General features: G+C 49.8%; 2 protein-coding genes across 3 annotated transcripts in view; one reads left to right on the top strand and one right to left on the bottom strand.

Moving 5' to 3' along the window:
• The window catches only part of EYA3 (EYA transcriptional coactivator and phosphatase 3), a 90,448-nt gene extending 83,381 nt beyond the window's left edge, over nucleotides 1-7,067 (top strand). For both annotated transcript variants that reach the window (XM_021095661.1, XM_005653379.3), the window contains 2 exons: nucleotides 286-386; nucleotides 3,044-7,067. In XM_021095661.1, coding sequence (XP_020951320.1) covers nucleotides 286-386; nucleotides 3,044-3,124 — 182 coding nt within the window. In that variant the 3' untranslated portion in view covers nucleotides 3,125-7,067. The remainder of the gene's footprint in view (nucleotides 1-285; nucleotides 387-3,043) is intronic.
• Nucleotides 9,309-17,835, bottom strand: XKR8 (XK related 8). The gene is made up of 3 exons (XM_003127736.4): nucleotides 17,086-17,835; nucleotides 14,339-14,535; nucleotides 9,309-10,912 (listed from the first exon to the last, which is right to left on the bottom strand). Exons 1-3 carry the CDS (start codon nucleotides 17,664-17,666, stop codon nucleotides 10,203-10,205), a joined length of 1,488 nt encoding a protein of 495 aa, XP_003127784.2. The 5' UTR covers nucleotides 17,667-17,835; the 3' UTR covers nucleotides 9,309-10,202.

Below are 17,953 nucleotides of genomic sequence, written 5' to 3'. Positions count from 1 at the left end.
GAACCTGGAGAGCACAGTGCCTAGAAAGTGTGTTGGTGTATGAATGGCACAATTCCACATTATGAATGGCACAATTCCACATTATGAATGGCACAGTTCCACCTTATTTGGGCAGAGGGCCTGCTGGATCTCTGGTTGCCACCCCTAATCCCCACCAGGCAAACCGCATGGGCTGCCCTATTTTCTCTAGGCACAAGCAGGTAAACCTCACAGCAGCCCTTTGCTTTGGTATTGGAAAAAAGATAGGGAGGAATGTCCTAACAAGAAATTTTTCTTTCTCATCAGGTAAGGAGAGCTGCTTCGAGAGAATTGTGTCAAGGTTTGGAAAGAAAGTCACATACGTAGTGATTGGAGATGGACGAGATGAAGAAATTGCAGCCAAACAGGTAACGATGGTAAAGAAAATAGTCTGTGTTGGGAATGCACTGAGCAATTGGAAAAAATGGTGAAACTCAGAAATTTTAGCAATCTGTTGTGCACACACAGTGTTTGCCCTTCTTCCTCTTCCTCTCTCACTTTAAAGAAAAAGAAACGTTCTTTTTCCCCATGTGGAGTTTTCCCTTTTTTTTTTTTTTTTGTCTTTTGTATTTTTAGGGCCACACCTGCAGCATATGGAGGTTCCCTGGCTAGGAGTCGAATCGGAGCTACAGCTCCCGGCCTATGCCACAGCCACAGCAACGCCAGATCCGAGCCGTGTCTGTGACCTACATCACAGCTCACAGCAACACCAGATCCTTAACCCAGGGATCGACCCCGAAACCTCATGGTTCCTAGTTGGATTCATTTCTGCTGCGCCATGAGAGGAACTCCGAGTTTTCCCTTTAAAGTGTTACATCCTCCTCTTCCCCTTCCTTTCTACCACTCTAAAAATCATAAAATCTTTGAGCCCTCCTTCAAGGGCCCCCATCATTAAACCTGATGTGGGCCCCATTTTGCAGCTTCATCTTAGAGGGCAGTGCCTTCTCGGGAGCATGAGACTTAACTGCTTAGAGGCCAATCATTTGGACCTTTCCAGGCTTTGGAGCCTTAAAAAACCAGTGCAATCAATTGGGAGTTGTTTATTTAGAGAAGTCCTTCCTCCTCCTGCGCCCTAGAAAGATGGTTCTGATATTAACCTCCTCACTGGAGATCCCAACTCCAGGTCATCCTTTCTTAACCCCGGAAACAGTAGATTTTAAAAGTCTTGGTTATGGAGGGGAGTTCCCTGATGGTCTAGTGGTTCGGACTCAGTGCTTTCTCCGCACCGCTGCAGCCTGGGTTCAATCCCTGGCCTGGAAACTGAGATCCCACATCAAGCTGCTATGTGCCACAGCAACAACAACAACAAAGTTTTAGCTGTGGAATCTAAAATCAGATAGTTCATATCTCACCCATTTATTAGCTGTGTGACTTTGGACAATTTACTTATTCTCTTTGAGTCTTCTGTAGAAGTTCTTTCCCTCTCTATCCCACTTTTTTTCTAGCAACCTTATTCTTAGACTTGTAGACAGTAGGTTGCCAACTGAGGACCATCTGTTCTGATTTTCTCCATCCAGTTAACACACAAAACCTTCAGCAGCTGTTAATAAACTCTGACATTGGTAATCAGTTGGCATTATTACCTCATTATGTTTTCATTTGCCACTTTATGTAGCAATTCAGTGACTTTTATTTTTTTCATGTTACCTCTAAAGCTTTGATTCTGAAGTGCTTGTTGCTCTCTGGGGAAGATACTAGTAGACGCAGGCCTCAGTGCTTCCCAGTCTGGGGAAGGGAGTGAGGGAGATGAAAGAACAACTCAAGTCATAGGAGTTGACATGAGGCGAGATTGTGCCTCTAAGCTAAAGCTCATAATCATCTACCATAGCATATACCCATTGGAAAATGCCTTCAAGCTCCATCTAGATCAGTCTCTCCCTGTGAGGGGTCTTTTCTGCAGCTGCTTTAACAGAAAACTTTCAAGTCCTTGCTTGAGTATATACCTAAGGATGAGGAGTCTGTGTCCCAGGCATCCTGTTCCACTGAGGGGCTAGGCAAGCTGTTAGGATGTTCCTTCTTGCATTGAACTAAAATTTCTCTAACTTTCGCATCCTAGTCCGTGTCTGGCACTTTTGAGCACAACATAACTAGTCTGCTTCCTCTTCTGTGTATTAAAAGCCTTTTAAATATTATGTGTGAACAGCAGACCTAAAAAAGCACTGAGCTACAGTGCCAAAAGAACTGTGTTCTAGGGCTTCAGTACTCCAGGTAACTTATAACCAGTTTGATCAAGACAATTATAATCTCAGTCAGCTCTTTTTTTGTCTTTTGTCTTTTGTCTTTTGGGGGCCGCACCCATAGCACATGGAAGTTCCCAGGCTAGGGGTTGAATTGGAGCTGTAGCTGCCGGCCTACACCACAGCCATAGCAACGCAGGATCTGAGCCACATCTGCGACCTGCACCACAGCTCAAAGAAATGCTGGATCCTTAACCCACTGAGCAAGGCCAGGGCTCAAACCTGCACCCTCATGGATACTAGTCAAGCTCATTAACCACTGAGCCACGACGGGAACTCCCCAGTACTTGTATTTGTCACAGCCCTTCTTTAAAATGGGGCTTCTAGAATGGCACACAGTGTTTTAGACATGCTTCTGATCATATAATATAGTGGGATTGTTATTGCTTAGATCTGTATGTTCTGCATTTTGGTCATGGACAAGATTTGGGCCTTGTAGGTCTCAACCTTATAGAAAATTGAATGTCCATAAGAAAATGTAATATCAATACTGGTTTCTTAATTGGGCCATTTTATTTGATCCTGAGGTTCCTATAGTAGCTAGGACAAATATATCTCTTATAAAAAGAGTTGCCACTGAAACCTAATAAAAATCTCTCACATTTGTAGGTGTCCTATAGTATACAAAGTCCTTAGACGTATGACTTATTTGATCCTTATGACAGGTGGGCAGGAGTAGAGAGGGTTACCAGGTACTCTGGGGAGAGGTCTGGGGAGGAAGAGGGATGGGTAAATGTAAGCTCTCAAAAGAAGTTGGTTGACCAGCTCCCTGCCTCCCCTCCCGTCAGCACAACATGCCGTTCTGGAGGATCACAAACCACGGAGACCTCGTGTCCCTCCACCAGGCTTTGGAGCTTGATTTTCTCTAAGAACTGGAACGAAGAGCCTTCCCCCGAGCTCCTTTTCCCTCCTGAAGGGAGCTAGAGACTGGAACCAACTGGGAACTTTCTCTCTCTCCGTGGAATGCTGGCGAGCACACAATCAAAACCAACAGCTGCAAGAGACGAAGCTTGTTTTTGCTAAGAGTGAGCTGCAGCGCCTTGTTCATCCTCGTGCAGGAGCGGGAGACAGTTGGATTGAGAGAACAATAGACTCACCGCAGCTACAGTGCTTTTAATTCTTCTAGGTTTTTTGTTTTGTTTTATTTTGTTTCCAAAAATGAAGAAAAAGAAAAGGAAATTCTTGGGGCAGAGTTGCACTCTGTGTCCATGACCGGGTTGAGAACTGCTGTTAACTTGTGGTGATAGGATAAAACACAGCAGACTTTTATAATAACATCTCTTGCAGTCTTTATAACCTCCTTAGCTGTAGAACATATTCCCAGTGAATGTATATGTTTTTTTATAGGTAAGGGTCTGGTCTCTGAAGCAGATTTCCTGCCCCTTTTCTTTTCTAGCAGGAAAGGGGTATGTAATGTTTCCTTGGAAAATCGTAACTGAAATATCTGAGATACCTCTCTGTGACAGTAGCACCTCCTCAGCTGCTCCATTGGTCTGCTCTCTAGGTGGCTCCCTTGCCACTCTTCCATCTCCTGGTTTGCTGGGGGCACGGGACACTGATTAACTTTAGGCTTTGCTGTTTGCTGTATCCTAGAAGCTTCAGTCCCCTTCCCAGTCCCTCTTCCCCTTTCACCAAATGGCACAATCCTAGCAACTCCTTCTTTGAGACAGTAAATTATAAGCCTTCAGCTTGACTCTTAGAGATGATGCCCCAGGAGGCTTACCTCCAAACTGGAGAGAAGGAACTAGAGCTTCTTAGGAATTCCCACTTCTTTGGCTCTTGAAACAGGAAGATTCCACCTTTTTTTCCCCACAGAGAAGCACCCCTCCCCAACAGATGTGTGCCCCCCCCCAGCCTTCCCCATTCTTTGTCGTCATTGCTGGACCGCTGCCCCTTTCCTGCCATCTGTACCTCACATCCACTTCCATGCCACTCTGGCCAGTCCCTGGGCTTCAGACCCAAGTAGTCAAATCAAGTCTGAGAACAGACTCATAACCACATTATGGCCAAAACTGCTAAGGGATTTGAATTCCTTTGAATCCTTTAAGCCCTATGAAGATGTTCTGGGCGTATATTTACCCAGATTTTGGCCTGAAACTGAAGAGCAGATTGCTATGATCCAAACCAAGTTTTCCCATGGAACACCCTTCCTGCTTCTCAAATCCCATTCTAAAATGGGAAACCAGAAAGCCAAAAAGACTTCCCTGATTTAAATGGGGTTGTGGACCCTCTATTCCATGCCTGAAAACTTTAATCTTGGGCCAAATGCAAGAACATCTCTCAGCCTGACCTCCGGGGAGATTGGTGGGTACCCAGGCACTAGTCCCATCCTTCTAGCCCAGTTGTGTGTGCAGATGCCCCGTCCCTCCAAGACCAAGCTGGGCGTCTGCTCGGCGAAATAAACTTCCCTAGAGCTGAGGAAGTTCAGCCTCTCCCAGGTTGCACAGAGAGATGGTTATATAAGCACCTCGGAGAGAAGCAGTCTGGGTCCTTGGTGGTGGCATTCTTGACCAACCCATACTGTTAACTGCTTGTGCTCAGAGATTCTGCATAGCCATTTCCAGAGATGATGTAGCACAAAGGGGCCAGACTCCTTCCAATGCCAGATCACCCAGAAAGGCTGGTATCTACATTCCTTCAGAACTGACTGAGAAAGGGCTTCATGACTCAGTTTTAGGGAAGAGGTTTTTGGAGAGGAGCTGAAGTCAGTGCTCATTACTTAGCTGGCTCTTGGCCTGTTTCCTTTGGACGGGGGATACATAATCTGAGGTGGACCTTCTTGGTCTGGGTTCACCATAGTTGCCCAGATGCCTTGCTTCATAATTGATCTTAGAAAGCTCTGGGGTGGGTCTTTACTTCCAGGCCCCAAGCCCTCCCCATACTGGCAGTTTAGCTGTGGGTTTCTTACCTGGACATAGGCCATCCTATTTGTGCTGTGCATCAGGCTTGTGTGGATGCAAAGCGGTACCCGCATCATGCGCACAGGTACACACACACACACACACTTTTCCTCTCCCTGCCCTTTGGGAGAAGCTCTTTATTCCTAGAATATGACTTGGACTCCTTTTTCAAGGGCCTTTTCCCTCCTTCTCTGATTGCACAGCTTAGATCTTTGCAAAAGGAACTTGAAATTGGTTAGGAGGGGAGGAAGCTCTGAGCAGTGCCACCTTTGCTCTTTTCTGGTTGTTTAGAGGGCAGACAGAAAATGAGAACTCCCTGGCTCCTCTTTGCCAAAATGAACTGTCCAGGGAACAGTGCTGTTCTTTGACCCTGTGTTTTCTTCCTCCCCAGCCCAGAGATCTGGAGAGGAAGAGAAGTGGGCAGGACCAAGAGCTCTTGGAGGCTGAGCTCCACAGGATACTGTGGGTCTTTTTGTCAAGGGGGAAGGCCTCTTTACCAGAAAGAGGACCCATGAAATAAGCCACATGGTGAAATCCTTTCCTCGCTGGCCACTGTGAGTTCTGTAAGATGGGTCTACACATTTCATGGTTAGGACTGATCATCTCTACTAGCGGGTGTGGAGTGTCAGGTGAGTCCTGGGTTTTAGAGGAGGCTTTACTTTCGAATGTAAAACTGACTGTGCCTTAGCATCACCCTGTCTGGTGCCCCTGGGGCAGCTGGTGGTGTCCAGGAGAATGGATGCCTGCTCCAGACTTAAATGCCTCTTTGGGCTTTTATTTGGTTTGGGGGGTTCCTGTCTTCTGCTCTGCAAGTTGCGGGGGGCTAAGCTAGTGTCCCAGGAGACTTGTGCCACAGCTTGTTCGCAGTTCACACAACCTTGTTCACATTAAAGCTCCAAGCAGAATCTCACTGGCAAGCTCCACCTGTAGCATATGGAGCTCCTAGATGTTCAGTACCTTGCATGGGTGTCAGTGTCACTGAACCATGGGGGAGAGGAGTAGAGGGGCGGAGCCTTGTTCTCCCTCTTGCTGGGAGAGTGACGGTCCAAGCTGCGGGTGGTGAGCTCCGGACCGTCTCTCCTCGATCCTGCAGAAGGGGCCAGTTAGGACCCCTCTTGCGCAGGCTTCTGTTTGTTGCCACTAAACTGGTTTCCTTTTTCATCCCAAAGTTAGAACTCCCCAGGTATACTGTAGAAGCCAAATCTGAATTCTGACGTTTTAAAACATCTTAAACCATGAGAGAAGATCTAGTTCTGTCCCACCTCCAATCAGCAGGCCCTCTGTCCCTTCCTCTCCTCTGAGTCAACAGCCCTCCTTGGCTAGTTCCCAATGCACTGATGGAAGCCATCCCGTTATGGACGACTTCCACTCAAAACACAACGCTCTGGACTTCAAATGCCTCACTTAGCAGGAAAAGGCATTGATTGGATATATTTATGTGACTGCGGGCATTTGTGGCTGTAGAGTCCTTGACCATGTTATATGTAATGGGAACTATCTTATAAACTTGAAAAAATAAAGTTTTTATTTTCTATATGGTTTGCTCCTGTGTCTTTTCTGAGTAGGATCAGCCCAGCTGAATAGGCTCCTAAGTAGGATATTTACAAGAAATCTGAAGAGCTCATTAGAAAGTTGGCACCCTACCAATAACTGAGTCATTAATTTCACACACACGCATACAAAAACCCCATTTGGTATAAATAAATGTACACGAGAAGATTATTTTTAAATAATTTGCAAGAAAAAGTTTATTTCTTAATTGTTTCTAAAATATATTGCTTTTCAAAGTTTAGGACTGGAATGCCAAGAGATTTGTTGTCAAATGTGCTGAAATTTAATAACTAAAGAAATCAATACCTTGTTGTGCTGAGCTTAAAATGCAAAAGCAATAAAACTGACACTTGGTATCAAACTTTGATTTGGCTTGTTTTCATGTCACATCAACTACTTTTTCTATTTTCATTTCTTTAGATTTGAATCTTACTGTTCATTGGTCTTGCCAAGAATGAATTCTTTTACTTTTTATTCCAATGAAGGAGATTAGAATTGGGTTCTAGCTCCCAAGTACCATATGGATCAGACTCTTAAGATGTATTTTTTCCCAAATTAATTCCCCCCAGAAAAGAGGGGGTTGCCTTCTATTTTACATTTTGAGCCATACTGTGGTTGAAGCAAACTTAACTGCTGTATCCTTCCTTGGTCAGAAGTACAAGTATTAGAGACTGATTCCTTTTCAAGCCCAAGAGAAAACATCTCCATCGCCCCCTGCAATAAGTATAACATCTGCAGGTTTCTCAAGAATCTTTCCAGTGGCAGGTTAAAATGAGCAAATCAAGAGGTTTTGTATTCTTCAAAAACAAGTTTGTTAGGAGTTCCCATTGTGGCTCAGCAGGTTAGGAACACGACTAGTATCCATGAGGATGTTGGTTGGTCCCTGGCCTTGCTCAGTGGGTTAAGGATCCCATGTTGCCACATGTAGTTCACAGACAAGGCTCAGATTCTGAGTTGCTGTGGCTGTGGTGTAGGCCTGCAGCTGCAGCTCTGATTCAACCCCTAGCCCAGGAACTTCCGTATGCTACAGGTGCGGCCATAAAAAAAATCTTGACAGAAATCTTCAATGGAAATTTCAATTGAAAGTAACATCAACTGTCATCTTTTTTAAATTGATTCTGTAAGATTTACAAATGAGGCAACCCCTAAATTCCACAGCTTTTTAAGAAATTATATACCTATTACCCTCACTTGACCCTTTCGTCTAGAAGAGTATAGATCAGAGGTTAGCCAAAAAATGAAACATCTTTTTGGATTTTCTCAGGGGAAATAGTCTAAAACACTGCCTCTTCTGTTTAGGCATATACGGCATCTCCTCCGGGCGCAGTCTTCTCCGTATGTGACAAGAAGAAGTATAGAAAAGTAAATGTAGCGAGTATTTGCTTTAGTGAACTGAGAACCTAAGGACCAGGCTAGGCTGGACACTAAGCCCAGGGATTTATAAAAGCCACGCCTGCCCTCTGAGCTCTCAACCCTATTTGATATCCCCTATGAGCTGAGAAAAATGATTGCACTTTTGTGTGTGTGTGAATGTGCTTGTTTAAGTGTATTCAATTAAAAATACCTTTTTCTGAGGTCATACATCCTTTCTTTCACAAGATGATAATGATAGATGGTGGTAGTTTTCGCTGCCCTTACTATAATTCAGTTGGCAACTATGTTATGTTGGCTGTTTTACTGGGTCATGAACTTCAGAAGTCTGGAAATCACTGGACTGAATGGTCTTGGAGACACTCTCTGCCTCTACCCTTCTGCGTACATAAAAAGCACCAGCAGCATCTTCCCGGGGCCTCTCCCTCCTCCCAACCCTCACCTCTGTGTCAGCCTTGTCTCCAGGCCAATATAGCTGTGACAAGCCCCGCCTTCATCCTGTCACTGCGGACTTGGTATCTGGGATGAAGTGTATCTGCATCAATGTCTACCCTCGCCTCCTTTAAGGGCTTACCAGTTTCTCAGGGAGGCCTTCCCAACCATTTGATATAAAATTGTAACTCCCACCCACAGCACACACTATCCCTGTCCCCCTCCCTATCTTATTTTCCTTTTAGCACTTAACACAATCTGATACAGTCTTTTACTTATCCTGTTTAGTCGGTCTCCACTAGATGAATGAATGAGTAACAGACTCTCCCAGGTCCCATCCCAGGGGTGACAGACCTTTCCTTCTATCTCCAGCGCCCTTTTCCTGCTCCAAACCGCAGACCTCCCAGAGCAGTGAAAGGTTCTGCCTCCCCCACATCACTGCCCATAGCCACATCCCCCATCATCCTTGCCACCCTCCCAGCCAGCTCCCAGCAAAAAGACCTTTCATCACCTTCGCTCTTGTATTCACTTCTTGGTACCAAAGGTGTTTGTAGCTACCCCAGCCAGGCCCAGCAGCAGAGCTGGTTCAGAGCACACACTAGAGTCAGCCCAGATCTGAGCAATCAACCCCACACTGGCTCACCAGCTCCTGACACAAAAAACAAGGTTGAGAAGTGTTGCTTAAGCCAGCCCTCTTCTCTGGTCCCAACTTGGAGAGGTAGACTTTGTGCCCCTGACCCCTTCTTTCCAGGTAGCCTTGAACTTAAGAGTAGAGCTTTAGTTTAATGACACAACCAGGAGGATTTCATGAGGTTTTAATAATCTAATAATACTGTTCAACAAAAACAACATACACGTGTCTCTCATTACGGAGACAGGTAACACACACCTCTTCCTTCCCCATAGACTCTGAGGTAGAAAAATACACCGCCGAAAGTATAAAAAAAATACTCAACGGGCTGAGTTATGGCCCAGAGCACAAGTTCACAAGGCACCTCATTGAAAGGTCGTCCCTTGAGAACAGGGACAGAGGCCGGGCCAGCTGCACTAAGGCCTTGGAGGGGGGCTAGCAGGGCCAGCCAGTTGGGCATCCCTGGCTGCCAGCATGAGCACCTGCTCTGGAGCAGCTGGAGAGAGTGAGGGAGGAAGCTGGAGTGGCAGCTGATCTGCCAACGCGAGAATAATGCTCCTGGCACAGAAAATGCCCCTCAGTAAACATTTGCTGAATGAAGTGAGTGACCAGGGTTGGGCAGGAGAGGAAGAATTCCAGCGAACACAGCCTGGAGGTCCTGGGGCCTTCCAGTCCAGGATGGAGGAACCAAGGTGGGACAGCATCTCCACCAGTTATTTCAGAGGTAGCCAGGGAGGTAAAAATACCAACCCTGGGACACTTTGGGTACCGGCTATACAGGCTGTGGGGGAGGGAAAGGAGATTTCTTCTTTCCCCCCAAAGTGTTTCATACGTAACTGGGGCCCTTGACCCTCCAGGGCGCACCCTTCTCATCTTGTTCTCATCCTTAAGGGCAGGCCTCTGTCTGACTCAATTCTTGTCTCTGATGCCTGACACAGATCAGGCATCAAGTACTTGTTGAGTGAATCAGGGCCCATAGCAGCATAAGTAGCTTATCTTCTCCTAAAATCTACCAACTGATTCCACTTGTCCTTGAGTCCCCTGGCTTGGTCTTACCCAGCCTCAAAGGACACCATTCACCTCTCCTTTCCATGGCAAAGCAGACTTATCCCTATCCCTGGGGAAAAAGTTCTTAGCCAACTGGACCATGCGCCTGTTCTGAGGCAGCCGACGCCCCTCCAGGGAGTAGAGACCCCGAGTCCCGTCCACCCGGTCAGGCTCCCAGTGGCAGCTAGGGTGCAGCCAGCGGTAGTAGACAAGCCGGAGAGCCAGCCCCAAAAGGGAGCAGACCCCGGCCACAGGCAGCAGCACCTGCAGCAGGAGCCCACTGGGCAGCCAGGCACCGTGAGTCGCCCAGGTGACCACTATGAGAAGGCTGTCACTCAGGAGGAAGCCCAGGTGGATGGCAGCACGGCCTCGGGTATGGCCTTCAGCCACGTTGAACCAGGAGAAATAAAGGATGGTGGCCACCGTCGCCCGGTACAGCCACTCGGAGCAGGGATCTGGCATGAAGTCCGTGCCCTGAAGCCAGACCCAGAGCAGCAGCACCAGCCACAGGCCCAAGAAGTGCAGGGCCACGTAGCGGGGGAAGAGGGCCGAGAACAGGGCCACGACCAGGACTCGGGGCCACAGGAGCAGCAGGTTCCACAGGAAGTAGATCGCAGAGGCGCCCAGCCCCAGGAGGGGCTTGAAGGGGAGGCAGGTGCGCAAGGCCCGGTGGTAGTCAAGCAGTGCCCACGAGATACCCACAAAGGACGTGCAGATGCTGACCCCTAAGAGGAGTAAGAGGAGACAGGTGAGGCCTGTGGGCAGCCTACAGGCGCTCCCCAGAGGCCACAGGTGCTCTGGAGGCCCTGGTAACCACGCTGACATGGGTATTACAGCCCCCAGTTTGTTAAAGGGAAAACTACAGCTGGAGAACATCAAGGCCACACAACCCCAATCAGAGCTAGGACCCACATGGAGTCCGCCCTGCACCGCAGAGCTGTCCTTCTCAGGTGCCGCCAGGGTGGCATTTTTCAGGGATGAGAGGGTGTGGGTTATGTACCCTCACCTGTACCCCTGTCAACTGGCACAGCACCCCCCAGCCTTGGCTATACCCTGAGCATCTTCTAGGGCCCTGTGACCCTGCCTTTTCTGGAAGAGCCCACGCCTTTCCTGGATCTGAAAATCAGCAGTCCAGTGCCCCCTTCTTAGTTTAGAATGGGAATCAGGAAATCCCACAGGGTGGCTGCAGGCCTCTAGCTGAAGCCGCCTCCCCGCTACAGGGGTGGAACAGCCCCTGCTCCCCTCCCCTCCACCAGCACGCTAGGCTTTAGGCTTTTTTTTTTTTTTTTTTTTTTTGCTTTTTAGGGCCACACGCACAGCATATGGAGGTTCTCAGGCTGGGGTCTAATCGGAGCTGTAGCCGCCGGCCTACGTCACAGCCACAGCAATGCAGGATCCAAGCCACATCTGTGACCTATACCACAGCTCACAGCCACACCAGATCCTTAACCCACTGAGCAAGGCCAGGGATCAAACCAGAAACCTCATGGTCACTAGTTGGATTCGTTTCCACTGCGCCACAAGGGAACTCCTTTTTTTGGGGTTGTTTGTCTGTTTTTGGCCCTCGCCCATGGCATGTGGAAGTTCCTGGGCCAGGGATGGAACCTGAGCCACCACAATGACAACACCAAATCTTTAACCACTAGGCCATCAGGGAACTCCCTGGGCCTCGGTCTTGATTTTCCAGGACCCGAAGTTTATAGTGGGAGCCTATGTCACCCGATGGCCCATCCTAGACTAGAAGCGCCAGGCCCTCCAAGCGAAACGGAAGCAGCACTGGACTATGGGTAGAATACTTCCTCCCCGCCCTCTCCCCACCACATTCAGTCAATAGACCTCCCTGGGAACCAGGTACAGGCAGGAACCCACTCCAGCCTGGAATCAGACCTGTGGCCTAACTACCCCACACTCAGGGTCTCGGCAGCAGTCAGTCCGGCCTGCTGTGTTCTGTGACCTGGCAAGCTGTGCCCTTGATATTTGGTAGGCTCACACCCTGTTTCCCCTTGGCCTACTTCTCCTTACCCTGCAGGTTCTGGCTTGAATCTCCCCTAGAGTCACCTACCCTGACCCCACCCCACCCAATTCTGCTGTGCAGATGTCCTGGAACACCCCACTCCTGTCTAGAGTCTTATCACACAGTAATTATTTCCTTATCTCTGAGCTCCTTTAGGATAGGAAACAGATTCTGTTCCCCTGGGATCCCCAAGCAGCTCAGTATCTGGCACATAACAGCAGCTGAATAAATGTTTGCTAAACAAAAGCTGGGAAAATCTGTCTCTTCCCTCAATCCCCACCCCGACCCACTCCACACACGCAGTGTGACTGTCTCCATGTAGCCCTGGTCCTGGACACCCACCGCCCTCAAAGAGACAAACAAAAATACAGTCATTCCTCTGTATCCACAGGGGGGTTGTTTCCCCAAATCTGAGGATGCCCAGGTCCCTTATATAAAATGGGGTAGCACAAGAGTTCTCATCATGGCTCGGTGGTTAACAAATCTGACTAGCATCCACGAGGATGCACGTTCCATCCCTGGCCTTGCTCAGTGGGTTAAGGATCCAGCATTGCCGTGAGCTGTGTTGTAGGTTGCAGACATGGCTCGGATCCTACGTTGCTGTGGCTGTGGTGTAAGCCGGCAGCTCCAGCTCCAATTTGACCCCTAGCCTGGGAACCTCCATATGTCGCAGGTGTGGCCCTAAAAAGCAAAAAAAAAAAAAAAAAAAAAAATGGGGTAGTACAGTAGGCCCTCTGCATCCGAGGGGGTGGGACCACAGAGAGAGGGGCAATGGTATGTGCCCACTGCAGCTGTGGGTCCCAGGCCAAATCACTTCGCCTTTCTGCACCTCTTTCCTCTTGTGTAAAATGGAGATAAATATAGCATCGGGAGTTCCCACCATGGCTCAGCAGTAATGAACCCGACTAGTATCCATGAGGACACAGATTCAATCCCTGGCCTCCTTCAGTGGGTAAAGGATCCAGCGTTTCTGTGAGCTGTGCTGTAGATCTAAGACGCGGCTCGAATCTGGTATTGCTGTGGCTGGTGTGGCAGCAGCTGTAGCTCTGATGTGACCCCTAGCCTGGGAACTTCCATATGCCGCAGGTGCAGCACTAAAAAGACCAAAAAAAATAGGACCAACCTAGAGGGTGCTATGATTGTCAGCAGTGATGACAATAAAACACTTGACACAGTGCTTGCTACAGCTGCTGTTACTGGTTTGGTTTGGTTTTCCAATTAATATTGCAGACTCGGATTAGCGAACTGAAAGGGCCCTTGGAGACTGAATCCAACACCCCAACTTGTGTAGTTGTGGAAACTGAGGCCAGAAAAGGGGAAGGGAAGCCTAGACCCTGAATCAGACACGAGTTAGAGTCCTAATTTAGCCACCAGCTGGTCTGTGACCTTGGGCAACTCACTTCCCTTTTATGGAAGAGAACCCTCCCAAAGCTCTTCATTGCATAAACCTGGTGGTTTATGAGGCCACCTGCCTCTCCCTTTTCAGATTCCTCAACATGCTTTACAGTCTATGGTCTACCCACTTTACAGTCTATGGTCCAGGCAGGCCAGGAGTTATGTCCATCTCTATAGGAGATATTAAGGAATTCCCTCATGGCACAGCAGGTTAAGGATCCAGCATTGTCACTGCAGCGGCTCAGATCACTGTGGCATAAGTTGGATCCTTCCTCCAGGAACTTCCACATGCCCTGAGTACAGCCAAATACAACAACAAAACTTGAGTGTATAGAAGCACTCAATAATTTATCTATTGATTAACAAACTGCATATTATGCATCAGGCACCCTACACACTTTATCCGTTATTTTCAAAATGGTAAAAATTACACTTAAGATTTATTAGGCCCTTGGCTTTATATGCATCACCTCGCTGAAACCTTTCATTAACCTTATGAGGTAGGGTCATTTATTATATCCATTGTATAGATAAGAACCAACTGATAACTCAGAGAGATGGAGCCATTTGTCCAAACTCTTAAGGCCAGAGCACAGCTGTGGATTTGAAGCCAGACCTGCCTGACTCAAGGACGTCTTCCTATTTTCTGAGCAGCCTTCACAAAAGAGCGGAAACCTTTCTGCCATTTGTGGGAAACTTTCCCAAGCCATACAAGAGGGGCTGGGCACGGCCCATCACTCACACTGGTAGTACTCGGTGCTCCCACTTTGCAGCACGATGGCCAGCACCAGCGTGAGCTGCGGCGTCGTCTCCAGGAAGGTCTCGAAGAGCCGCAGCATGCTGATGTCCAGGGAGAGGAAGTCGGCGTAGTCCAAGTCGAACTGGGAGGGCACCTCCTGCCGCCACACCAGCAGTCCCTGCTGCAGCCCCTGCACGCACCTAAGCAGCACACACAATGCCCCGAGGGGCCTGTTAGTGTCCTGTGACGTTCTCCGTCCCTACCCTCCGGGTGCAGGCAGACAGGCTCCAATCCTAGCTTGTCACATGCATGCTGTGGGGCCGTGGGCAAGTGACCTCACCTCGCTGAACTTCTCTCTTCATCTGTAAAAGGAGGATAAATTACAACAGCTCTTGCTCCTGCCATAGTCACTGCCCCAAGCTCCTCACAGACTTCGTCCCATTCACTCCTTACACCATCCCCATTTTACAGATGGGGAAACAGGACTAGAGTGGATGAGCTGGGGAAACAGGATTTGGACCCAAAGCTGAATTTGAAAGGTGTGCTATGGAGTTCCCGTCGTGGCTCAGTGGTTAACAAATCTGACTAGGAACCATGAGGTTGCGGGTTCGATCCCTGGCGTTGCTGTGAGCTGTGGTGTAGGTTGCAGATGTGGCTCGGATCTGGTGTTGCTGTAGCTGAGGCATAGGCTGGCAGCTATAGCTCCTATTAGACCCCTAGCCTGGGAACCTCCATGTGCCATGGGAAGTGGCCCTAGAAAAGACAAAAAAAAAAAAAAAAGAGTACCCAGGGATCTGTTTAAGAAGCCTGCCCAGAATGATGGGGACAGAGACAGGCAGAAAGTCCAGAGGGTGGATGGACAGGCTAGGGTGACTCACTGGCATAGGAGAGGGTGGGGATGCACCAAGATCTCTCCCTCCCTGAACTAGTCTCGGTTGGCTCCTGGGAGGTGAGCCCACTCACTCCCTGAGAATTCATTCCTCAGATACTTACTCTCACTTCCCCTAGATGGACTTGACCACATGCTAAGGAAGCAGATGGACGGGCCCAGGTTGTAGGTTCCCCCAGTGCCTTGGCAGGGGCCTCAGCCTAGTCACAGGCAGGAACAGAGACCCCATTTTTTTCCACCAAAGCTCGGTACAATCTGACTGCCTTACGCCCAGCATAAATAGAAGATACATGATGGAGTTACAGATTCAGGGCTCATTGCAGGCTGCCAGACTGGAATAACTGTGCCCCTTCATGTTCACTCAGGCTGTTATTGATGCCTGCAAGCCTCAGGCAAAACTGCAACACTTAGAGCTCCTCTCGGAGTTCCTGCTGTGGCGCTGTGGCTCAGGTTCCATCCCTGGCCCAGGAACTTCCACATGCCATGCATGTGGCCAAAATAAATTAATTAATTAAATAAAATAAAGCTCCTCTCACCCACTCCTTTGAGATGCTGCCCAGAATTATAAACATGGATTCAAGAACAGATCCTGGGAATTCCTGTCATGGCTCAGCGGTTAACAAACCCGACTAGTGTCCATGAGGATGTGGGTTCCATCCCTGGCCTTGCTCAGTGGGTTAAAGATTTGGTGTTGCCCTGAGCTCTGGTGTAGGTCGCAGATGCGGCTCTGATCCCTCACTGCTATGGCTGTGGTGTAGGCCAGCAGCTGTGGCTCCGATTCGACCCCTAGCCTGGGAACCTCCATATACTGAGGGTGCAGCCCTAAAAAAAAAAAAAAAAAAGAAAGAAAAAGATAAAGAAAAAAGAACAGATCCTGACTCTGGCCATCCCACCCCAACCCAGAGCACATCATGTCCTGACTTCATCACATGAACTGATGCCTTCCTTTAGGCTCCCCCATCCCTAGAGGGCCCTCTGAAGAGAGGCAGGGCCTGTGCCCAACCCTGGCTGGCTCCAGGGACATAGAGGAGTCAGACCCCATCTCTGCCCTATTGCTTGTTCTGGGGGGTGGGGGTGGGGCAGGGAGCAAGTGTTCGGGGAGAATACAACTGAGAAAGACAGGGTGAGAGGCACCAGCCTTGAGGGAACAAGCACTGCTCTGGGGGGTCAGAATTGCTGAAACCCCAGGTGACCCAGCTAGCTGACACTTGTCACCTGCTCACTCTGCACCAGGACAATGTACAGGCCTCCATTTAATCCCTACACTAGGATCCCTAGAGCAGTGAGTGAATGGACACCTGGAGGGATCACTTGACTTGCCCAAGGCCCTGCCCACAGCTGAAAGGAACTTGGGGGTCTGTTGCCATCCCAACAGAGTTCACCCCAGTCAGGCATGTGCTGGGCACTCTCCCTTCTTCCCTTCACACCAGGCCTGCCAGGCACACTCTCTCTAGATCACTACCTCCTTTTAACAGAGGAGAAAATTGAGGCTCAGAGAAAGGCAGGAATGAGGCCACAGGGAGTAAAGCCAGGACCAGACCCCAAAGAGGCCTGACTCCCAAGTTATGTGCCTCCCTTTCCTCTCAGGGCCTCAGTTTCTTCACCTGTGCCAGGAAGAGTACGGCCGATGAGCGCCGAGGGCTGTCAGTCAAAGTTCTCTTTCATCAGGGACCAGGAGCTCACCTGTAGGTAGAAGCGGCCCCCTAAACTAAGAGGGGCTTAGTTGCCTCTCCTTGGTCCCAGTCCTCTCCTTTCCGCCCCCTTCCCTAGGTCAAGGCTCTCACCTTACTACCAGCCCAGCTTCGGGAGGTGACGCCGACCTCCGTTCCTCCTCCCCTTTCCCCGAGGGCGGGCCACTCACCTGTACAGGTAGCCCAGCTGCAGGAGGTGCAACAGCGCCAGGCGCTGGCCTGGGGGCTGCGACGCGTGCAGGCCGGTGGGGTCGGTGCGCAGCCAGACCCAGCTGAAGAACTGCAGCGCGACCGAGGCGAGGCCCAAGAGCGCCAGCACTAGCGCGGCCCACAGGTAGCGACCGCTAAGCACATACTGGCTCGCCGCCCACAGGTCGGCGCCCAGGTCGATCAGGAAGGCGAGGGTGCCCAAAACGCCCAGGACCAGGTCCCTGAAGAGCACGGCGTGGAGCGACCAGGGCATGACCCGCCAGCTTCTCCCGCTCCTTCTCTTCTGAGCTTGGACCCTCCCTCCCCGCCCCGGGCCGCAGTGGCAGGAAAGAGGCGGGCACAGCCCTCCGGGCCGCCCAGACCCGTGCCGCTGGGCGGGACTTCCTCGTCCCGCAGCGTCCGGGGAGGAGCCAAGCTCGCAGACCCCGCGGTCGCTGCAACAGCCGACCCACCGGTCCCTGGCGCTGCAACCTCCCTGGAGATCCCGAACCCCGCTAAGCCCTGAGGGCCCCGAGGACCGCTGGGCTGGAAGACCGAGCATCCGAGGCGCAATGCCCTTAGTTTAGCAGCTTCTAATCGCCTTGTTTCATATTTGAGGCTCCTGGAGGCGAAAATGGCCTGGAGATTAACGCCCGGACTAGAACTGCGATGTCTCCCGTCTGCATTGTTTCAAAACAAAGCAGCAAAGCTCAAAGGCCGGTTCCGACCCATGATTGCAGGACTTCGCCAGTTATGGCTGGAGTCCAGACCGTGTGCCAGGGGAGACCGAGGGCACTGGATCAACCAGGCGCATCTTCCTGGCAGCTCATTTTACTCCGATTATCCGAA

This window comes from Sus scrofa, chromosome 6, assembly GCF_000003025.6.
Source record: "Sus scrofa isolate TJ Tabasco breed Duroc chromosome 6, Sscrofa11.1, whole genome shotgun sequence".
NCBI lineage: Eukaryota > Metazoa > Chordata > Mammalia > Artiodactyla > Suidae > Sus > Sus scrofa.
This window is presented reverse-complemented; position numbering and strand designations above follow the sequence as displayed.